Source organism: Sphaeramia orbicularis, chromosome 22 (assembly GCF_902148855.1).
Source record: "Sphaeramia orbicularis chromosome 22, fSphaOr1.1, whole genome shotgun sequence".
In the NCBI taxonomy this organism is placed as follows: Eukaryota; Metazoa; Chordata; class Actinopteri; order Kurtiformes; family Apogonidae; genus Sphaeramia; species Sphaeramia orbicularis.
This window is the reverse complement of record NC_043978.1, coordinates 51,690,171-51,710,268: the sequence shown is the minus strand read 5'-3', so window position 1 is coordinate 51,710,268 and position 20,098 is coordinate 51,690,171. Positions and strand designations below refer to the sequence as shown.

Sequence of the window (20,098 nt, the reverse complement as noted above, 5' to 3'; positions counted from 1 at the left end):
CCATCCATCCATCCATCCATACCACCAAAAAGGTGGAATGTGGAAAATGTATCCATCATCCCTGCCATGTGTTCAAAATGAACGAAAGTGAAAGAAGAATTGTTCATTTCTGGAGACATATGATCACTCTGTCTTCACTTCGGTCCACTTCCTGTTTCTCGCCTGTTCCCGGAACCTCTCGCGATAGCAGGTGCACAGCCCGTCATTGCAGGGTGTTGCGGTATCCGGAAAACAATGGCAGAGTGGGACGTCACTTTCTCCACTCCGCTCTCATCTGACGGTGACGTTGTCCGCTCCAACCGGTCGCAGAGTGCTGTGCTGGTAGCTGCTAGCTAACCTGCCGAGCTACCTCCTCCTCCGCCTCTGAAGCCCGCTGAACGGAGCCGTGAATGAACCCCGCATCTCAATGCATCTCCTGTGGCCGCGATGGCAGCGACACAAACGGTCTGAGTCTTAGCTCCTAGCCATGTAGCTAAATGGTTGACTGTAATTGTAGTTAATGTTAGTTAGTTAGTGTGATTCGTGCCCTTAGCTATTTCCACCAGTAGCTAGCTTTTTTCTGTCCGGGACAGACGGCGGCAGTTAGCCCCCTCTCTCGCCACTACAGGAGGATGCTGAAGCTCTTCGGTGCTCTGGTTATCCTCGGACTGGCCCTGGCGTGCATCACCTCCTGGGTGCTGGACAGCTATGACACGGCTTGGCATCCCAAACGGAGCGTCCAGCACCCGGCAGGCGGAGATGGAGGTGGACCCAGGGGAAGTTCTCCACCATATCCCGGCGGCGAGTTGAACAATATATTCTGGTTTATACAGGTGGGCTACTCTTCTGTTGTGCTAGCTAGCCTCAGTGGGTCCAAACAGCTGTTCAGTCGGAGCAGAATGACGCTGTGTGCATTTCTCCACTATTTCACTTTGAACAGTGTGGTTTAATCCTAACCTTAACCCCAACATGAATGAAACATGTACCTATAGCTTTGCAGAGTTGTTGTAAGAAGCTACCTGTAGTTGTTTACCCACTGAACTCTGAATGATTGACAGAAAGGGGTCAGTGACCACTGAAGTGTGTCAGTGTCAGGTATAAAAGGTGGCTCAGCAGCACAGTAAGTTGACTTTGCACTTGTGTGATTACAGCTATCATACCACTGGGTGAAACAGACCCAAACCACATCTGGAACTGTTTTTAATACGTGTTTAACCCTGAATTTGATTTCCTTTTTTTGTTTAATTGAAGGTTTCTGACATTCACATCAGCCGATTTCATGATCCCAGGCGTATTCCAGATTTTGAAAAGTTCTGCAGTGACACAGTTGAAGTGATCAAACCAGCTCTTGTGCTCGCAACAGGTACAGTCATGTAACCCCGTCCTTCATTATTTGGACATGTACAAATGTAATGAGACTCCACATGAGTGGATGTGGCACCTGAAACACATTTCTTTCTCTCTCTCTCTGGGCAAGAATCCCTCACATGAAATAGACATTCTGTTCTGCAATGTTTCTAAATCCTGTGTGGATTCATAAGACAATAAAAGATATCTGCTGTGATCAAAGCATTGGCATTAATCTGCATCAATGGGATGTTTTACAAAGTGTTGATGTCAGCAGGATGTGGCTTCAATAGTGGTCAGTTACTAACATGAGGCTTCTAAAATGGATTTACTGACTTGAGAATGTGAGAATGATATCTTAGAATAGAAAAAAGTTACATATTTCCTCAGATGTTTCACAGTCAGTTTGATGTTTACCTCTAGATTCACTTCCAGTTACTGTGACTTTTTTATTTGTATCCAGATTTTTGTTTTTTATTGATTTAAGTTATTCAGTTCTTCACCTTAGATGTTGAATTTAACAGATTACCTGTTTCTAGTTAAAAATATTTCCAACAGTATTCAATTCCTGTTGGAGGTGAGGTAAGATCAGTTGTTTAATTGGTTCTTGGCTTTTTCTTGACAGAAATGGTCATATTAGCCTTTAAAAATCCTCTGTTGGTTGACCTTTATACTACTAAACCCCCCCCCCCCCAAAAAAAAAAAATCAGAAAACTACATTTTCTTTTACAGTTCTGTCTTCTCTCTCAATTTTGACTAGTAAAATTTGTTACACACTGGTTACCTCCTTGAAACACAGCTCATTTTTGTGTGTGTGTATACATATATATATATATATATATATACACACACACACATATATATATATATAAATATATAAATTCAGCCCAAAGAAATGCATGTCAATGAAACACATTTTTCTGAAGAGTACATTCTTTACATCATCATAGACAGAATGGTCATAAAAAAATGAACTTAATTTGAGTTCCTCCATTGTGTTGCCATTAAACTTGCTACTCTCTTTGGTTAATAAGTTTCTAGTTCTTATAGGGTTCTAAACTGCACTTCTTATTTAACAGCAGGGTTTTCACTACTATTATAAAGTACAAGACATTTTAGGCACCACCTAAGCTAAATTAATATAAAATCAGTGTGAAGAGCCTCAAAACTAACTAGAGCTGATCTAGTGGGTCAGTCAGTTAGTGTCGACTATTAAACTGATAAATGATATTTGATTTATTTAACACTTCATTGATTGCTTTGGGTAATATTTTTAAGGAGAAATAGTTTATTCCACCTTAAATGGCAATATTCTCTGGTTAAAATTCTCCTCTGTGACAGTAAGCTGAATATGTTTGGTTTGTGGACCAAACAGGGCATTTTCATCATGGTTTTTTTTATTTATTTATTTTTTTATTTTTATTTTTTTATAGACCAAGCAATTTATCGATTAATCAAGGTAACAGATTAACTGACAGATTAATGAACAATAAAAATAACTGTTAATGGAAGTCTTACCATTAACTAAATTTCATAGTTGGAGTTTTGATTTTAAGCTTTTTGGACATTTGTTCTAGCTTTTCCAAAATTTTTTACAAGGACATGGTAGTAATAATGGTAAAAAACAAACAAACATGATATTATGCCTTTCTCACTGGAAAACATAATATTCATATTCTATACATATTCTCTTGGAATGACCACAGGCCTTTTATGTGCACAATTAAGTGTTCCATAAATGCAGTGAAAGCATAAATCTGACAATTCTTTTCACATCCTGCAGTTCCAAACGGCATTTTGTGCTTTTTCCACTTCCCCAGGAGATCTGACAGATGCTAAAACAGAGAGTAAGGTGGGTTCCCTGCAGCACGAGGTGGAATGGCAGGCCTACCACAACGTCCTGAAAAGGTCGCGGGTGATGGAGCGCACAAGGTGGATTGACATTCGTGGAAATCATGGTGATTAAAAGCATCACACTCTGACATCTCAACCCCCCCCCCCCCCCCCCCCAAAAAAAAAAAGCCATTGCTTTAATTGAAACATCCCAGAGAAGAGAAAGCGTACTCTTAAGACTTTCTGAAGAATCCATTAACTGTGGTCCATTTTAGCCTCATACAGGAAGTCCCCTCCCTCGCCCCCACTGCTTTCTCCCTGTTATTGGATTGCACACTATTAGATCTGAAACAAGATATGTAACTTTTTTAAATATCAAAAAAAAGAAAAAGTTATTGAATCTGCAGTTTCTCTGACAGTTTTTGTGCAGATATCGATTGATGTGTGTCCTGTGAGTTCATTAGTTAGTGGTTTATGGTAACATCAGATTTGGTTCGATGTCTTACTCTTATGTAAGGAAATCTGATCACTGGGTTAAATAAATCTATGTCATCCCGAGGGGAATTTATCTTCATTAGTCAGTCTGACCTTTTGTATAACACCACAGATCCTCACTCACTGCCTTTTTTTCCATTTCTTTCCATAGATGCCTTCAATATAATGTCACTGGACAGCGTCAACAATTATTACCGGTCAGTACAATGTGTGTAATGCATACTCCAGTTTCTGATTTACTCCACTCCTGCATGTTGTGAAGCAGCAGGCGAAGTGTGAAGTGGATCAAAGTGGGCAGTGACTGCAATGCCTTTGAAACCTGAGCAGTTCCAGACCTATTTATTGACAATAATCCAAGCTGTCTGAGATATGCAAGGACCAAAATAGAAGCAGAATCTGCACGAAGACACACAGACTCTCTTGTCTTTGGACATAAATGATGTTTCATGTGACATTTCAGCTTCTGTTGATGCCAATTGATATTTAATCTTTCTAATATCACTAATGTTGTGGTTACCCTCCACAAGACAAAGTCTGTCTTCTGTGCCAGTCTACTTTATTTATTTAAAATGCATTAAATTATCCTAGAGCTCTATTAGGATAGTAGCTGCTGGCTGTAACCCAAGCTGCTCTTCTGTCGTGTTGCTCACATTGCCTTTTCCCTGTTTTCTCTAGGAAATACTCTGCTAATCAGAAAGTAGGCTCTTTCCACTATGTGCACAAAACTCCCTTTGGCAATTACTCCTTCGTCTGTGCAGATGCAACGCTAACACCAGGACCCAAGAGGCCGTACAACTTCTTTGGAATTCTCAACCAGGTATGCTTGTCTCCTATCATATCTCAGCAGAAGAGTCTAACACTTTTAAAGAAAGCCAGATTTTTTATTTACAGGACAAAAGTCACCATTGGGTTTGTTACTTTATCAACACATTTCACAGTCTGTCAAGATATGACCAGAATATACAACATTAAAAACAAACATTTCAGAAAATACTGAGCAAATGTCCATTCGACACAGATGACTAATCAGTTTGGCTGATTAACTGATGGCGGTAGTACATTTTACAAACTGTTGGCATCAACAGATCCTGGCTTGGATGGTGTCTGATGGCTAATGTTTGGCCTCTCAACTGAAACGACTGACTTCTTTTAGATCTCTTTTTAATGATTCATACAATCCATTTATGCATGCACATACATACACATAAAAAAATGGAAATACGTACAAAAAAAGGGGGTGTCTCACTGGTATCACTGCCAATACCATCCATAACTACTATAGCTACTTATGATGAATAAATTTAATAAAATATCACTGATCTGTCGCTGTATTACATAAAACCTGCTCGTATTTTCACATCACACTTAGACTTGCCTTGATTTTCATGTTAGTTTAATGTTTACTGATGAAAATGTATGCATTTATTGATTAAGGCATGTTTTTTTTAACTTGGATTTAGATGTTCAGTGCAGTAAGCACATCTAATAAGGTCAAAGGTAAAAAATTTAATGTCATTCCAATAGTGTCATATTTTGTGGGAGGTTCCCTGGTGATGTTGTGATATTTGAAAAATGTACAAACTGACAGTAGTTCTGGATACTATGTATTTGATTCGGATTATTGATTAATTTCAAACTCATGTTGATGATTTGTAATTTAGTAGAGGCTAACGTAGAGGCTATTTAGATCTTGGTGTATCTAAATAAACATTTTAAGAAATAGATATGTATGCGTATTAAAACCCTGTTAAAACCACAAAGTTAAAGGTCGGCAAAGACTTTTTGACATGTTTTGACAAAGATGTTGTGTACATGATACATTTTATACCCAATAGTAACCCTAAATGCTTACAGACGACACAGGCTAAGGGACAAAAACAAGCAAGTAGAGTTGCACAGTTAATTTCGATTACAGTCTGTCACCCTGTGCACTTACATACTTGGAAAAGGCTGAAGGTCCAGTGTGCGTTTTGAAATGTATGTGTTTTTTATTCATGTTTATGTATTTGAGTTAAGTGAAAAAATGCCCAGTAATGTAGTTTTAGATACACTGTCCTAAAAATCACAGTATTGTCCACTATATTCAGTCATCATTCATCCCTAAAAGCAAACTAGCAACACCACGCAGAATAAACTAAATAAAACAAAAAACATGTTTGATTTTAAAGTTGCAGTATTTAACACTTTTAAAATTAATCATGCTCATATCCATGTTGTTAGGATCCAGATGTACACTACTGGTCCAAAGTTTTAGAACACCCCAATTTTTCCAGTTTTGTCTGTAAATTCCAGCGGTTCCAGTCCAATGAACAGCTGAAATGGTACAAAGGTAAGCGGTGAACTGCCAGAGGTTAAAAAAAAAAAAAAAAAAGGTAAGGTTAAACAAAACTGAAAAATTGTGTACATTTCAGAATTATACAAAAAGGAGAACAAGAAATGGGTTAACAACTGAAAGCAGTTCTGCAGCAATGGAGGTTGATCAAGTCTGGAAAGTTGGTGGTTCAGTTCCTCCAGGTGTCCCAACGTTTGTGAATTCCTTCAACCCCCTGTGTCTGCAGAAAAGGAGTGTTGGACACACTTTGGTACCATACCGTTGGAGCATTATTTGAACAGTATTGAACTGCACAAAGTAGTGTGTTACTATAAAAATGGAAAAGAGGAAAAGGCAATGAACCATAGAAGAGAGACAGAGCATCAGAAGACTGAAAAATGTAGGTGTTTATGTTTATGTTTATGTTTACGCATTTGGCAGACGCTTTTTTCCAAAGCGACTTACAGGGGAAAACCAATTAAATCACTCAATCAATCAAATTTTATTTATATAGCGCCAGATCACAAAAAGTTATCTCTTGACATTTTATATATAGAGTTGGTCAAAACCAGACTCTAAGTCAATTTACAGAAACCCAACAGAATCAGGTCTGTCCTCCAGAGAAATGTCCAAGAAAGTCCAGGTGTCAGTAAATCCAGTTTCCTTCACCATCCAAAGGCACTCAGAAACTGGACTGGGAAATGCTGACAGGAAGAGGTCTGGCAGAGCCAAAGACACAACAGAATCAGAAGATAAATTTATGACAGTCAACAGCTGCAGTGAGAGGAGACTGACAGGACAACAGCTGAAAGCACGGAGAAGAGAGAGGAGGAGGAAGAGAGGAAGAGTTTACACTGGGAACAGCAGACTGAACAGTGTCAGGTTTGTTCAGTCCATAAGCCCTTCTTCCAATCTACAGTAGTCTTCTTTCGGTCTTCAGTAGTCTTCAGTAGTCTTCTTCCAGTCTTTAGTAGTCTTCTTCCAGTCTTCAGTAGTCTTCAGTAGTCTTCTTCCAGTCTTCAGTAGTCTTCTTTCGGTCTTCAGTAGTCTTCAGTAGTCTTCTTCCAGTCTTTAGTAGTCTTCTTCCAGTCTTCAGTAGTCTTCAGTAGTCTTCTTTCGGTCTTCAGTAGTCTTCATTAGTCTTCTTTCAGTCTTCAGTGGTCTTCTTCCAGTCTTCAGTAGTCTTCAGTAGTCTTCTTCCAGTCTTCAGTAGTCCACTGGTGCTGTTTCATGGCCCAGCCAAGCCTCCTTTTCTGATTCTGAAGTCTCACCAATGGCTTTCTGCTGCAACTGGACCCATCAAACCAGTTCACCGCTTACCTTTGTACCATTTCAGCTGTTCATTGGACTGGAAATGCTGGAATTTACAGACAAAACTGGAAAAATTGGGGTGTTCTAAAACTTTGGACCGGTAGTGTATATTGTTGTGAACAGATGTCCTTTCTAAGATAAGAACACTTGATGTTACTGTACAATGTTACTGTTGTTGAACAGTGCTCAGTGATGAAACAATAATTAGAAGTATCATGATATAAACAGCTTGGTGGGTTAGGGTTCACTGGACCACCTTTGGCTTTGATTATAGCACAGATCCACCATAGCATTGTTTTGATCATCTTATGCAATATCACAACATTCATTTCCATCACTTTTTGGGGACATAATGTTGCTGAATCTTGGCCTGACCAACTGAAGCAATCCCAGATTATAGCACTGCCCCCACAGGCCTGTGCTGTAGGCACTAGGCATGATGGGATTAAACTATTTGTTTAGTTAAAACAAAAAAACAAAAAAAATCTTCTTTCTTTGACCAGGATGTGTATTTTAATACTGTGATTATTTTTTACCTCCGCCAAGGAGGTTATGTTTTTGCCGGCATTGGTTTGTCTGTCTGTCTGTCTGTGTACAAGATAACTCAAAAACTTATGGACGGATTTGGGTGAAAATTTCAGGAAATGTTGATACTGGCACAAGGAACAAATTATTAAATTTTGGTGGTGATTGGGGGTGGGGGGGTGGGGGCACGGGGGGCCCACTGATCTGCCTTGGCGGAGGTCTGCGCTCTCCGAGTGCTTCTAGTTATTATTGTGGTATACATTTTTCTGTGGTAAGGCCTTTTTTGTGGTGGCTGTGGCTCAGTTGGTAGACCAGGTCATCCAATGGCCAAAGGGTTGGCGGTTTGAATCCTGGATCCAACTGTCCACATGTCAAAGCATCCTTGGACTTGAGCCTTGCATGGCAGCAGCCGCCTACTGGTGTATGAGTGAGTGCATGAATGGGTGAATGTGAGGAATTGTAAAGTGCTTTGGGCACCACGAAGGTGCAGAAAATGCATTATATAAGTTCAGTCCATTGACCGTTTCTTTTGTAAACTTACACTCAGCATTTTGTTGGTTTACTTCATTTTACCATCTTGATGTTGAACATCAAATCTCCTGTTTGCTGTTTGTCATGTTCTGACCATAAAGAGAGTTTAAAACCACAAATAAGGCTTTTTCATGTTGTTGAATAAGAAGTCAGATTGCGCACATATACTTTATTTTAATTTGGTTAATTTTCTTGAAGATAAGAGATGACTAATACAGTCCAACATACAGATAATATCCAGTCGTTTCCTCCGTTTGTTCCAGACTCAGATGGACCTGCTGGACACGTTCAGAGCTGAGAGTCTGAAAAGTAACCAGTCCATCTGGTTCGGCCACTACACCACCTCCACTGTGGTCTCACCTTCTCCAGGAGTTCGGGAGATGATGAGGTGAGAAAAGATGGCTGGTAAACCTGTTATTAAACACTGAGCAAACATTCAACTAATAATCCTAATGATCCAAGCTCTGAATGAGGGGAACATGAATTGAACTTCATCCTGTTGTTGTTGTAGTTTAATTGCAGGTTTGTCCAAATTGTCAGGCAGTTGTTGGTTGATTTCATTCATCTAACTGTGGCTTGTTTGACCTCAGATCTGCTGTTGCATATCTGTGCGGCCACCTGCACACACTGGGGGGTCTAATGCCCGTCCTTCACAGCCGTCACCCACAGGGCACCCTGGAGCTGGAGTTGGGCGACTGGATGGACAACCGCAGGTGCTTGACACCACAGGATCATGACATGTTTCTAACTTGACTTTCTTTAGCCTGGTTTAGACCTCATTCATCCAATAGGCCATGAGCTATTGTGAAGGCCCTGTGTCCAGGGTCATCTTTGTCTTCATTTTCATTGTCGTCTTCGTAATTTCTTCAAGCATCTTTCCCAAAACTACTGGTCGGATTCATTTAAAATTTTACATGTAGTTTCCTTTGGAGAATGTCTACAAAGTTTGTTCACAGTTTTGAGGAATTTAGATTTTTGCATTTTTAAAAAAATTGTTAAATATTAAAAATTTGCCTTTACTTATAATAGTCCATATATTGATGACTTATAACATGGAAATGGTTAGATATAACAATATATTTACTATTGAGCTGTGATAGGAAGTCATATGTGGACTTACATTTAATTTGTTGAGTTCTCCTCTAGTGAAAGTACCACCCACTTCTATTGGGAGATTGATCTCCTGTATCAAGACCACAGAACTCTAACATAGCGGCAAATTGACAGTTTCAACTTGTTATTGACTCTTGATAGAACATGCCGGCGAGATACAGGGACATTGGTTCTATTTTTCTCCTAAGACATATTTCTAATCCTTTTTTTTTTTCCCAATTCAGGTACAGAGTTCTGGCGTTTGACCATGACTTGCTGAGTTTCTCTGACCTATCATTCGAGCAGTGGCCTGCCGTGCTCATCACAAACCCCAAGGATGCCCAATACCTGCATCCAGGAGTGGAGCCGCTGGATCGGATCCAGAGATCAACACACATCAGGTGTCTGTTCTGTGTGTGTCTATTTGTTCATTATCACTTTGGCTCAAAAGCACATCACCTCATTATTAGGATTCTGAAGATTTCAGACTTTTTGTGCAAACTCCATTTCCATAAAAGTTGATATCTTTTAAATGGTATAAAAAAATCAATTCTGTATGTTGACAAATTCACTAGAACATTTCTTTAAGTGACAGAAGTACAAAGAAAAGCTTTTCACTGTTGTACTGATCAACTGAATTTTATTTTGTGAACAAATTTTGCAACAGCAGCACACAATGAAATAAAAAAAAAATATCATGATTGGACATAAAAGGAGCATCTACCAAAGGATTGGTCTTGATCCTGACTCCATATTTTGTGCCAAACTGCATGGGAGAATTGTCAATTAATTTTAAAAGAATATTTCTCATTGCAAAATTGCAAAAAAAACATTGAGTTAAAAGATTCAGGGAGTCCAGGGAATTCTCAGGTGGAAAACCTCTGTGAATTGTGGGTGACCTTCAACCTTTAAGCATCACTGGAGGAGAAACTGTCATGCTGTGATGAATATAGACACATGAGCTCAGGAGGACTTTGGAAAACGGTTGACACTTCACACAGTCCAAAACAGCATCTAGGAATTCAGCCTGGAACTATATTACACAAACTGGAACAACAATATCAGTTCTGTGCTGAAACACCTGTGGGCTCACTGAACCCTGGTTCATCTCAGATGGATGGAAAGACAATGGAAACGTGCTGTGGGCAGATGAGTCTGTTTCAGTTTTGTATGAACTAAAACAGATGTTAAAGATGAAAAAAACCTTAGAACTGTGAATAGCGGTGAAAAGTATAAAAGCAGCATATACTGCAATAATCTAAATCGGGTATTGATTAGTTGGGTGTGGACCTTAGTTCATACTGAATGGCAATCCTCTAATGAGATATCTGTACCCAAATCTTCCTTCCATGCTTCACGCTTATGATCTGCATTTTCAGTTGAATTAGATAGTAAATAATTATATAACTGATACAGATTACCCATACATTTAGTTGTGTCTAGTGAATAATATATTGTGCCTGTGTCTTTTTTTCCCTGACAGGATCTTGGCCTTCTCAGAGTCTCCCATTACAGCGGTGCATGTGAGCATCGATGGAGACCCTGTTGGACGGGGACACTCTGCTGGGGGCCCCCTATTTGTGCTTCTGTGGGATCCGTCTCTCTACCTCACGGGGCTGCACACCATCAGAGTTAAAGTGGAGGTCTGAACCGCATTCATTTATCTGACACTTACACTGATAAACGTTGAGACTCGTAGCTTCTAAATATTTCATTGGACTGGATGAACTGGCTGTTTTGTTTCCGTGAGTTGAATTGGGATTTAAGTGGACACTGTGGCTTTGACACGTTACTGTCATTTGCTTCTGTTTAAGAGATGAACCAGTGATCACCTGTTCTTTTTTATGTTTGAGTCAGGACTCGGCAGGCCGGTCAACAGTGCGTGAGCAGCACTTTACTCTGGAGAACAACTTGACTCCCAGCTTTGGCTTTGTGCAGTCCTTCATCCTCCTCACAGACCACTACATTCTGGGCCGAGTGGCCTTTATCTGTACAATGCTGCTGAATGTCGGTGTGCTGATGGCCTTTAGGTTTCTCCATATTTCCTCTGGGAGAGGTAAGGACACTGCATAACAAATTAGACACATCAAAATGTTTATGTTACTGCACTTTATTTTAACAATTAATTCAAATGTGGTTGAAGCTATTTTCATATGTTTCGTGTTTTTCTGTCTTTTCAGGGCTGCTCTCTCAGGCGTGTATGTCTCTCCATTTGGTCAGCAAAATAAACACCTTTTACTACTCTCTGCTGCTGTTCAACCTGTGTACAGCTTTAGGTGGGTCGACTCATGTTCTTGTCTTGTGCATCAAGTTTGACTTTATTGTTATATATATCGGCTAAAATGTGCTTAGAGGTCTTATTTGTGTCTTTGTTCATAGTAAATCAATCTAAGTGAATCCCCAAAGGAACTTTGTGTTGGTAAATGCAAGTTCTGCAAATGTACAGGATTTCAGTTCTGTTCAACATGTTGATGCTCATATGAACTATGTTTTCAGCTCAAAAATGTCCCATTTCAGCACAATTAATGCTATATTTTCATGTCACTAATGGCCAAGTTCTATTTGAACTGAACTGACCTGAAAAACAAATCTTCTATTCTTTTAGATTCCCCAGTTTTTCTTCCCAGATTCTCTCCTACATATCACAAGTTTTATTTGTACAGGTTCAGTCTGGAGTATGGTGCTGATCCATCCTGCTTATGTTACACCAATACATACATGAAGAATGGCACACAGCACTGTTTAAATCAACAGTTTTCTAATAATAAGCATTTTTATACAGAATTAACAATTCTATATTGTTCTTTCCTCTTTAGTCTGATGATAAACTATCCAATAAATAATAGTGATCCTAGTTTTTGCACAGGGATCATTAGTGTAAACGCTGACATGGCTGCAGAGCATCAGTATGATGGGATCCACAACAACCATGTCACATCTGTCCACTGACACATTTAGTGTTTTTGTGTCAGCTGGTATTGTTTAAGATCCACAATACTAACATTTATGAAGAAGAGGAGAATTATCAATAGTAAGTCTATAAGTTTATTCCTAATAAAGTACTGGTACTGACCAGAGCATCATGAGTAATGTCACGTCTGTCCACCAGCAAAAGTTTTCACATACACGTGCTATTCCAAATCCAATATTTATGAAAATAGAGCTTCCACTGTCAAATAATATCAGTAGTCTGTGCACAAATGGATTAGCATTATTTCAACACACTTCTATGCATTTATGACAACTGTTTTTGGACAAAAATGGACACTCATTTGACCCCCTAAGGAAATTTTAGCCGAAATGTATATATTTTTAAACCTGCCCTGTTCAGCAGTTTGGCCTCCAACACTGTTAAAAGAACGTAACGTCAACTCAAAATGCAAATTTGATGAGCAAAATTTCCTAGTCACCGTGCATGGATTCTTTTCTTATTAAATAATTTGATGAAACCTTGATGTGCCGTGTGTTCAGGCCCCTGGTTTATAGGAGAGATGATTGATGGCCACAGTGGCGCCTGCTTCGCCTTTGGGGTGATCATTGATGGACACTTCCTAGAAGGCAGCCTCACCTATGTGGTTGGAGTCGTGCAAGTAAGACTGTGTTGCTAAATTATTTAAGACATCTTCCTGTGCACCTACAGATCTGGAAAAAATTAAGAGACCACTGTTTTTTGTATTTCTAAGTATTTGTTTGTGTGAAATGAGTATATTTAGTATATTCAGGAAATTACCAACAACGTTTCTCCCAAATTCTAAATGTAAATAGTGTCATTTAGGGCATTTATTTGTGTTTTTAGACCTTGAGTAACACACAGAAATTAAGTTTGTGTTCATTTTTAAACAAATGTGTGCTGTTCTTCACACAAAGATTAAAGTAGATGCCATCAGGCGCTCTAAGAACATTGGTGATGAAGTCCAGCATCTGACTTGAAGGAAACAAACGTAGTTGTTGGAGCTAAGGTTGTTCCATAAACATCGATCAATTCACAATCAGATCAAGACATCATGTAGTCAAGATACTGACATGTACATGTTATTCATAAGCAGCACAAGATGTCTGGAGGTAAACACATTTAATCATGTTAAGTTGTCATGTTTTTTTTTTTTATCATGTTCCCCGTTCGTGTTTATCATGTTGTGTGTTACTTATCATCATGTAGGAGCTAATGAAATTGAATCTTCCACTAATTTTCCTGTTTAGATTTAGTCGTTCATACCCAATTAAAAAATAGGGTTTTCTTCATTGGTATGAACACTTCCATTCTCAAAATGGACAGATTTTTTTGATATTTGTGCATTTCCAAAAACCCTGTCCTCTTATATCTTAAAGCTTAGTCTGACTGTGATCCAGCCTTGGACCAGGTTAGTTCTGTAGCAATTTATGCTGGAGAAACTGAGCTTGAACTATGTGAAATTTGCTTTATGGAACTGAAACGACTGAGAAAGGGACAGATTTTGCCAAATTAGCCTGGCTTTTATTTTTTTCTGTCACTGAACAGGCACCAGCTCTGCTTTGTCTGTTTCTATTTTCATCTAGATCAAATATGTAAAATGTAGAGCCCGACCGATTAATTGGCCGGCCCACCAACAATCACGGACCCCCAGTCTTATGAAGTATTCACCCCCCCACACACACCCCTGTCCGTGCACTTCCTGTCTACCTCACAGTTTCATTCTGCCAGTGGGCCTGGGTGTTAATAGTGTAGGGGAGACTGGCGACAGTTGTAACACAGGTCAGGTGTAACTCTTGCTATTGCTCCAATCAGGAACAACTTAGGACTCACCTAATTCACTCTGCACATGCTCAGTTTAGTCCTTAGTCCACATAAGAAGTTGTAGTGCGGTGAGGCAGACACATCAAACTTTGTGAGGGAAAACATAATTTTGTGGTCAGTCATATTTTTTGCTCTAATTATTTTTGTGATTGTATAGTTTGGATTTGAAAGTTGGGTCCATTATCTGTGTGAGATAAACAAAGATTTATGCAACTGTTTATCCACCTGTCCACAATTATCTAATATAAGATTATTATATCCTGTGTAGCTCAATGTTCTTATTTCATATATCGGCCAATATCGGATATCGGCCGATATATTGGATATCAGCTTTTTTTAGCCCCCAATATCGGTATCAGCATCGGCCCCAAAAATCCCATATTGGTCGGGCTCTAGTAAAATGTTTGATTGCGTTTGTGATCATTGTAAGCATACTTTTCATGTGCTTGTGGAGCTGACATCATTTCCCACCAGCGATGATAAGGGCTTTATTATTCTGACCAAGGTTGGCGATTTATACTAATCCCATTTAACCAAACTCATTTCCTCTGTACTTCCTCTGTGCCAGCTGCTCTTCTTCAACATGCCCCTCACCTGTTACCTCTGCTGGAGCCTGCACCACCGTTGCCGCGGCAACACCTTCCGATCCCACTTCCTGCGGCCGGGCTGCCGCTGGCGAACTCTGGGCGTTCACATGTTCATGCTGCTGCTGCTTACCTGGCAGGCCCACTCCTGTTATTTTCTGCTGGAGACCTACGGCCCCATGGCCTTCCTCTTGTCTCCGGTTCGCACATGGGCGCTGGGCTTCAGCCTGCTATTGGTCTACCGCGCCTGGACGGGCCCCGCCCCTCTCGTCCGTGACAACAGCAAGACCAACACTCCCTCTTGACAGTAATTGCACTGTAACACCACAATCTCCCCGAGCCTGACTCACAGATATATTTTGCTGTCTCTATCCACCCTGAAAGCCTCAACCCCCCCCACAGCAGCCCCCTCCTTTGTTTCTCTTCCTTTCAAAGCCACTTCACAGTACATCACTCACTATCCTGTTTCTAGATAGTATTGTTTACTTAATATGCATGTTATTGTAAAACATCAGTGAGCACATTTCTGGCCATATTTATAGCAATGTATACAGTGTATAAAAAAATCCAAACCTTGGATACATTGAGGGTCAAATCGCCCGTTTCAGCTATGTTAGGACTAGTCCAGTCTATGCTGCAGTTGACAGTATAGAACTGCTGTATTCTGCTGTGGTTTTAAGCTGACTCATTGACTTGAGCTTTAGCACTTTTTGGAAGTGTTGCCTTGGCCAAACGCCACTTCACCACTGCCAAAGGATGAATAAGAAAGATTTCTCCTTTTATTCTTCCCTCTGACAACCATTTTCATTCACTAATGATGGCTGGACGTGCCAAACCAGACCACATGTTTACCTTCTGACAACTAAGGTGTGCGTCTCATTCATATCAGAGCTTTCCTCATTTTTTTTTCTGGTTGGCATAAGGGTATGTTCAGACTACGAAAGGGGCACAAATCAGATTATATTGTTCATATGAAACTCAGATCTGGGTTTTTTGTGAAAGGGAGAACAGCACAAATCACTCAATATCTCTTTTTATTTTTATTTAATTTTACTTGTCGTCCTAAATTTGAATCGGATTTTTTGTTTCCGTGTGAGTTTCATGTCCCTATAGATGAGTGTTTGTCCCTGCTCTGCACTGGCAGGAGTTACTCTGTGAATACAAACATGGAAGCCAGCTGCAGTGGAAGTAGACAGTGAGGACACAGTGAGCGCTAGGGCTGGACTGTATACTAGTGTGGCCCGCTGGAGTCACTCTGCTGGAATAAGGCTGATTATTTCTGTCCCTCTCCTTCCCTCTATCTGTGTGGAACTGTATTGAAAGTCCCTGTTGCTACTTGAAAGTGCAACAACCTCTAAGCTACAACTATCCGCTGAAAATGCCAAGTTTTGACAAAGACACATGTCTTTTTATGCGCCCTTTCTTTTTGTAGAGATTTTGTCATTCTGGCACTATCACACACTTCTTTATGCACATTCCACCGAAAGGACTGCTTTCCCAAATTCACTAGCATGGTAACATCCTGCGCTCAGCTCTGTGCAGATAAATTACTTTCACCCCTTTTCCAGAATGTTGATGGAGAGTGTCAGACATATCAGCAGCACTGGAACAGAGCAAATGAGATAAGTTTAGGTATCTGAGATTAGCAACGTAGCTGAAAAATTGACTAAAAAAGTTGTGGTGTAAGAAGACTAAGAGTGATTTAAGAGGATCTGTTTGCAGAGACAAATATATCAATTCCTGTGTTTTTATTAAGTTACAATGAGCTTTTATATCTACACACACCATCCAATAGCTTCAAATATACATTTCAGAGGGGGTAGCATCCTTGGTTGAGTGTCATTCCTGTCACTTACTAAGCCTGGGTGTCGACCAGAGTTTATACCCCCTAAACTGAAGAGGCCAGAATGTGAAGGAACACTGAGTCTTTATGCCATAGATAAGAGTGTAGTGGAGGGTATTCACTTAACTGCAGTCTGCACCGCTGAGTGTCACTAAATATCACACACTAAACCTGAAAGCTGTTTAAAAACATGAACATAATTCATTGAATTAATCTGATATACTGTCCAGCTCTTTTAGAAGTCTTAGGTATTTAGGATGGCAGGTCAACTTAGCAGTGAAAGTGTAAATGCTGGAGTTCTCGTTCAGGTCTTTACAATAATGTGCTGTGTGTGATGTCTTTGCGAAGGTGTGGAATCTGATTTTGACCTCATTTTTTAAAAAACAGCCAAAAAAACAAAAAAAAACAACAACGATGTGAACAGCCAGAAAAAAAAAGTCAGATCTGAGTAATTAGTCTGAATTGAGCTCTAAGGTTTGCAGTATGGATGTACCCAAAGCGTGGTATTTCCTTTGGGTGGAGATGATGTGGGTAACGCAACTTAAATCAGTGTTTCCCAACCACACATTTTACATTAGAAAAATCACAAAGCACACTACCAAACAAAAATGTCACAAAAAGTATGTTTATTGAAATATAATGCAAGTCTAGTCTCAGTTTACTTCCTCAGTGTGAAACCTGGGCCTGTTTAGTTGAACACAAAGCTGATATTCTTGAAGGAATTGAAGACACACATGAGTCTTCCTCAGCAGCTCTGAGTTTGTCTGTTTTAGTCTTTATATCAGTCATGCTTGAAAAGCCCACCTTACATACATAGATTGTGGAGAAAGGGAACAGAACTAAAATAACTTTGTTTTCTAGAATGAGGAACTCCTTGGCAGCAGTCATCGGACACTCTCCTGGGAGGGGGAGGGGTGGGGGGGGCACATCGGTGGTGCACAGGCGACATTGAGTACGGTTACATGATGTTTTTTAAATCCGATTTAGTTTTTCCAGAAGAAATTAATCTGGAACTAAAGTACTTTCTCTTCTGTTTCCATGGAAATGTTAAACATGAATGAAGGTTTACATGACAAACGTTTATTGGGTTCTGGCAGCCCTTCTGTTAGCTTAGCTTAGCCCTTCTGTTAGCTTAGCTTAGCATAGTCACTGCATTTCCATGGCCACACGTAGCCAGTTTTTTAAAGGTGATTTGTTGTCTTTTGTAAGTGATTTTGTCAAATCCGATTCTCCCTAATTATTTCTTTAGATTTGCGACTTACTGCGCTCATCCAATCTTGGGACTGTTGTGTTGACAGAAGTTGGAAAATCTTTTTGTTGGAAGGGATGCATGCATGCATGTCGTGGGGCGTTTGGAACAAGAAAGCTGAGAGGGGTGCATCAGCGACCCCCTCGGACGGACCCCCGGTTTACGGATTGAGGACCGTCGTATAATAGTATGGGAAGCGTACCTCCCCCACCCCAACCCAATACCAGGGGTAACCCACTGATCCGCACATCACTAGTGGAGGGGGGGGCTTTATCAACAGAATGCACCGCATCGAGGCCTGTTCACTTTCACTTTTATTTTGCAAAGGGAACCAGGAGACTGTTGTTGTCGTGTGGGTCTTTGGTGCGCGCAGTCATATGTATCTGTATCACACTGCTGCTCAGAGGACCGATCAGATGAAATTGGATAATCTTCCACGGCACACATGAGGATTTCTCACGGCACACTTAAATGCCACGACACACGGGTTGGGAAACACTGACTTAGATGATGTTATTTTTAAAGCATTCTTTTACTTGTAATTCAAGAAAATAGATGAAGGAAATTACCAGTCAACCAAGTTATGTAATTTGTGTACATGTGCTTTATGGATTGAAAGTGTTTTTAAAATAAATTCCATTGCACATAAACTGCCACTTAACACTTCTCAGTATTCACATGGGGAAAATCATATCAGAACCTTCCAATGCCAGTTTTCACTAAAAAAAATAAAAACAAAAAAAAAACAAACCCACAGAGAAGCCGACCACACATTTTCACTCTCCTCCAGACGAATAGAAGTGAAAGCAGCTGTTTGTTTCTCAGGAACGCAAGCACTTGAACAATAGGCTGGGCCCAGTAGTACTTCAGGAAAACCATGTTTTTATACGCCATAGTAGCTCAGTGAACTAAGAACCATGTCAAACAATCCAAGTGTGGTGGTTACACAACAAAATGAATGTGTTATAGATGTGGTGAAATGCAATGATGCTGTTTTTTTATTTATTAATCTTGATTGTATTGTGTGATTTCTTTCAGTTTTTTTTTTCCTTCATGTTCTATTGCTGCACTGGAAATGGGCATTCCTCACCAAGGAAAGCCTCATCTCTGTGATAATGAGCGTGGTTAGGGAGGTACGAGAGCATTCCCTGTGGTGGAAATGATTCTGACAGCTTTGTGTTTGTCCTTTTTTGTAACGATGAGAGGGTTCAACTGTGTCATGAGAGCGCTGTTGTGCAATCTTTGTAGACAGTAGTAGCAGGTCCCTGAATTCCACCACAACAAACAGATCAAAAAATGCAGAAATAATGCCAGAATCACATTTCTTGAAGTCTTTTTTAACAGAAGCAGTGTTTCAACAGATTTAGATCCAGTTCTATTTTTTCTCCCCCACAGCTCAGCCTGGGTGTGATGAAGAAAGCAGTTTCTAGAACTTCTGAGCAAACTGAGAAAAGTCAGCTGAGTTCAGCTACAGTCCCATGTCTTTCCTCACTCCTTAGATGAATCTTTTTTTTTTTTTTTTTACATGTATTGGAGACTATTACCAAGTATATTATTCTACTATGCTGACTGGTTTTAACAGTTCCTCTTCAAAGCTGCCCAGTATTTTGCTGGTTCTCTAATCTGTCCACCAGGTGGCAGCGTTGAATAGATTTCCAAAGTCATGACAGAGACTGCTGCTATGAGCTTTTACTTCACCCTAACCTCCAAGTAAAGATGCATTTTCAACAGGAAAACATCAGAAACCTTGACTGATCACTATGAATCTGGTTATGATTGTTGTTTATTGTACACTTAACTGTATGTCTGAAAGAAGAAGAAGAAGAAGAAAAAAAAAGACATTGACTCCAAGGCTGCGTCTTTGAAAGGGAAACACTGAAATGAACAGATGATTTATACACCTGCCACATTTTTTTTTTCTTGTGAAAACAGAAATTAGAGCCAACCACTATTTTTATTTTGTTAATGGTTTATAGTGCTGTGGAATAAAAATGTTCATTACAATAAATTGTGTTTTTGTCTACATGTGGATTAAATTTAGATAATATTGAAATCTGAAAAGGCTGGTTGAAACGGGATGTTATGTTAGAGTTGGGCTGTTGCAGCAAAAAATGATGTCATGATGAACATTTTCATGTAAGGCAGCGGTTCTCAATCTTTTTCTGTCGGGCCCCCCTTTGGAGGACGAAAAATCTCCAGGTCCCCCCCAATACCAGCAACATTG

The 20,098-nt window shown here is 39.8% G+C and overlaps 1 protein-coding gene across 1 annotated transcript; it reads left to right on the top strand.

The window, feature by feature from the left end:
- Positions 1 to 233: 233 nt before the first annotated feature.
- tmem62 (transmembrane protein 62) lies at positions 234 to 17,001 on the top strand. Its single transcript, XM_030127278.1, has 14 exons — positions 234 to 444; positions 608 to 812; positions 1,231 to 1,342; positions 3,147 to 3,284; positions 3,806 to 3,851; positions 4,330 to 4,471; positions 8,596 to 8,720; positions 8,923 to 9,045; positions 9,670 to 9,825; positions 10,908 to 11,067; positions 11,282 to 11,480; positions 11,605 to 11,700; positions 12,896 to 13,014; positions 14,767 to 17,001. The coding sequence occupies exons 1-14, from the start codon at positions 407 to 409 to the stop codon at positions 15,085 to 15,087; spliced, it is 1,980 nt and encodes a 659-aa protein (XP_029983138.1). The 5' UTR covers positions 234 to 406; the 3' UTR covers positions 15,088 to 17,001.
- Positions 17,002 to 20,098: the final 3,097 nt, after the last annotated feature.

What these genes read in the sequence shown, in the direction of transcription:
- tmem62 (XM_030127278.1), top strand. Translation starts at nt 407, where the DNA reads ATGCATCTCCTGTGGCCGCGATGGCAGCGACACAAACG. An exon ending in AGCTCTTGTGCTCGCAACAG is followed by an intron (nt 1,343 to 3,146) that starts GTACAGTCATGT and finishes CCACTTCCCCAG; the next exon opens with GAGATCTGACAGATGCTAAA. An exon ending in AGCGTCAACAATTATTACCG is followed by an intron (nt 3,852 to 4,329) that starts GTCAGTACAATG and finishes TGTTTTCTCTAG; the next exon opens with GAAATACTCTGCTAATCAGA.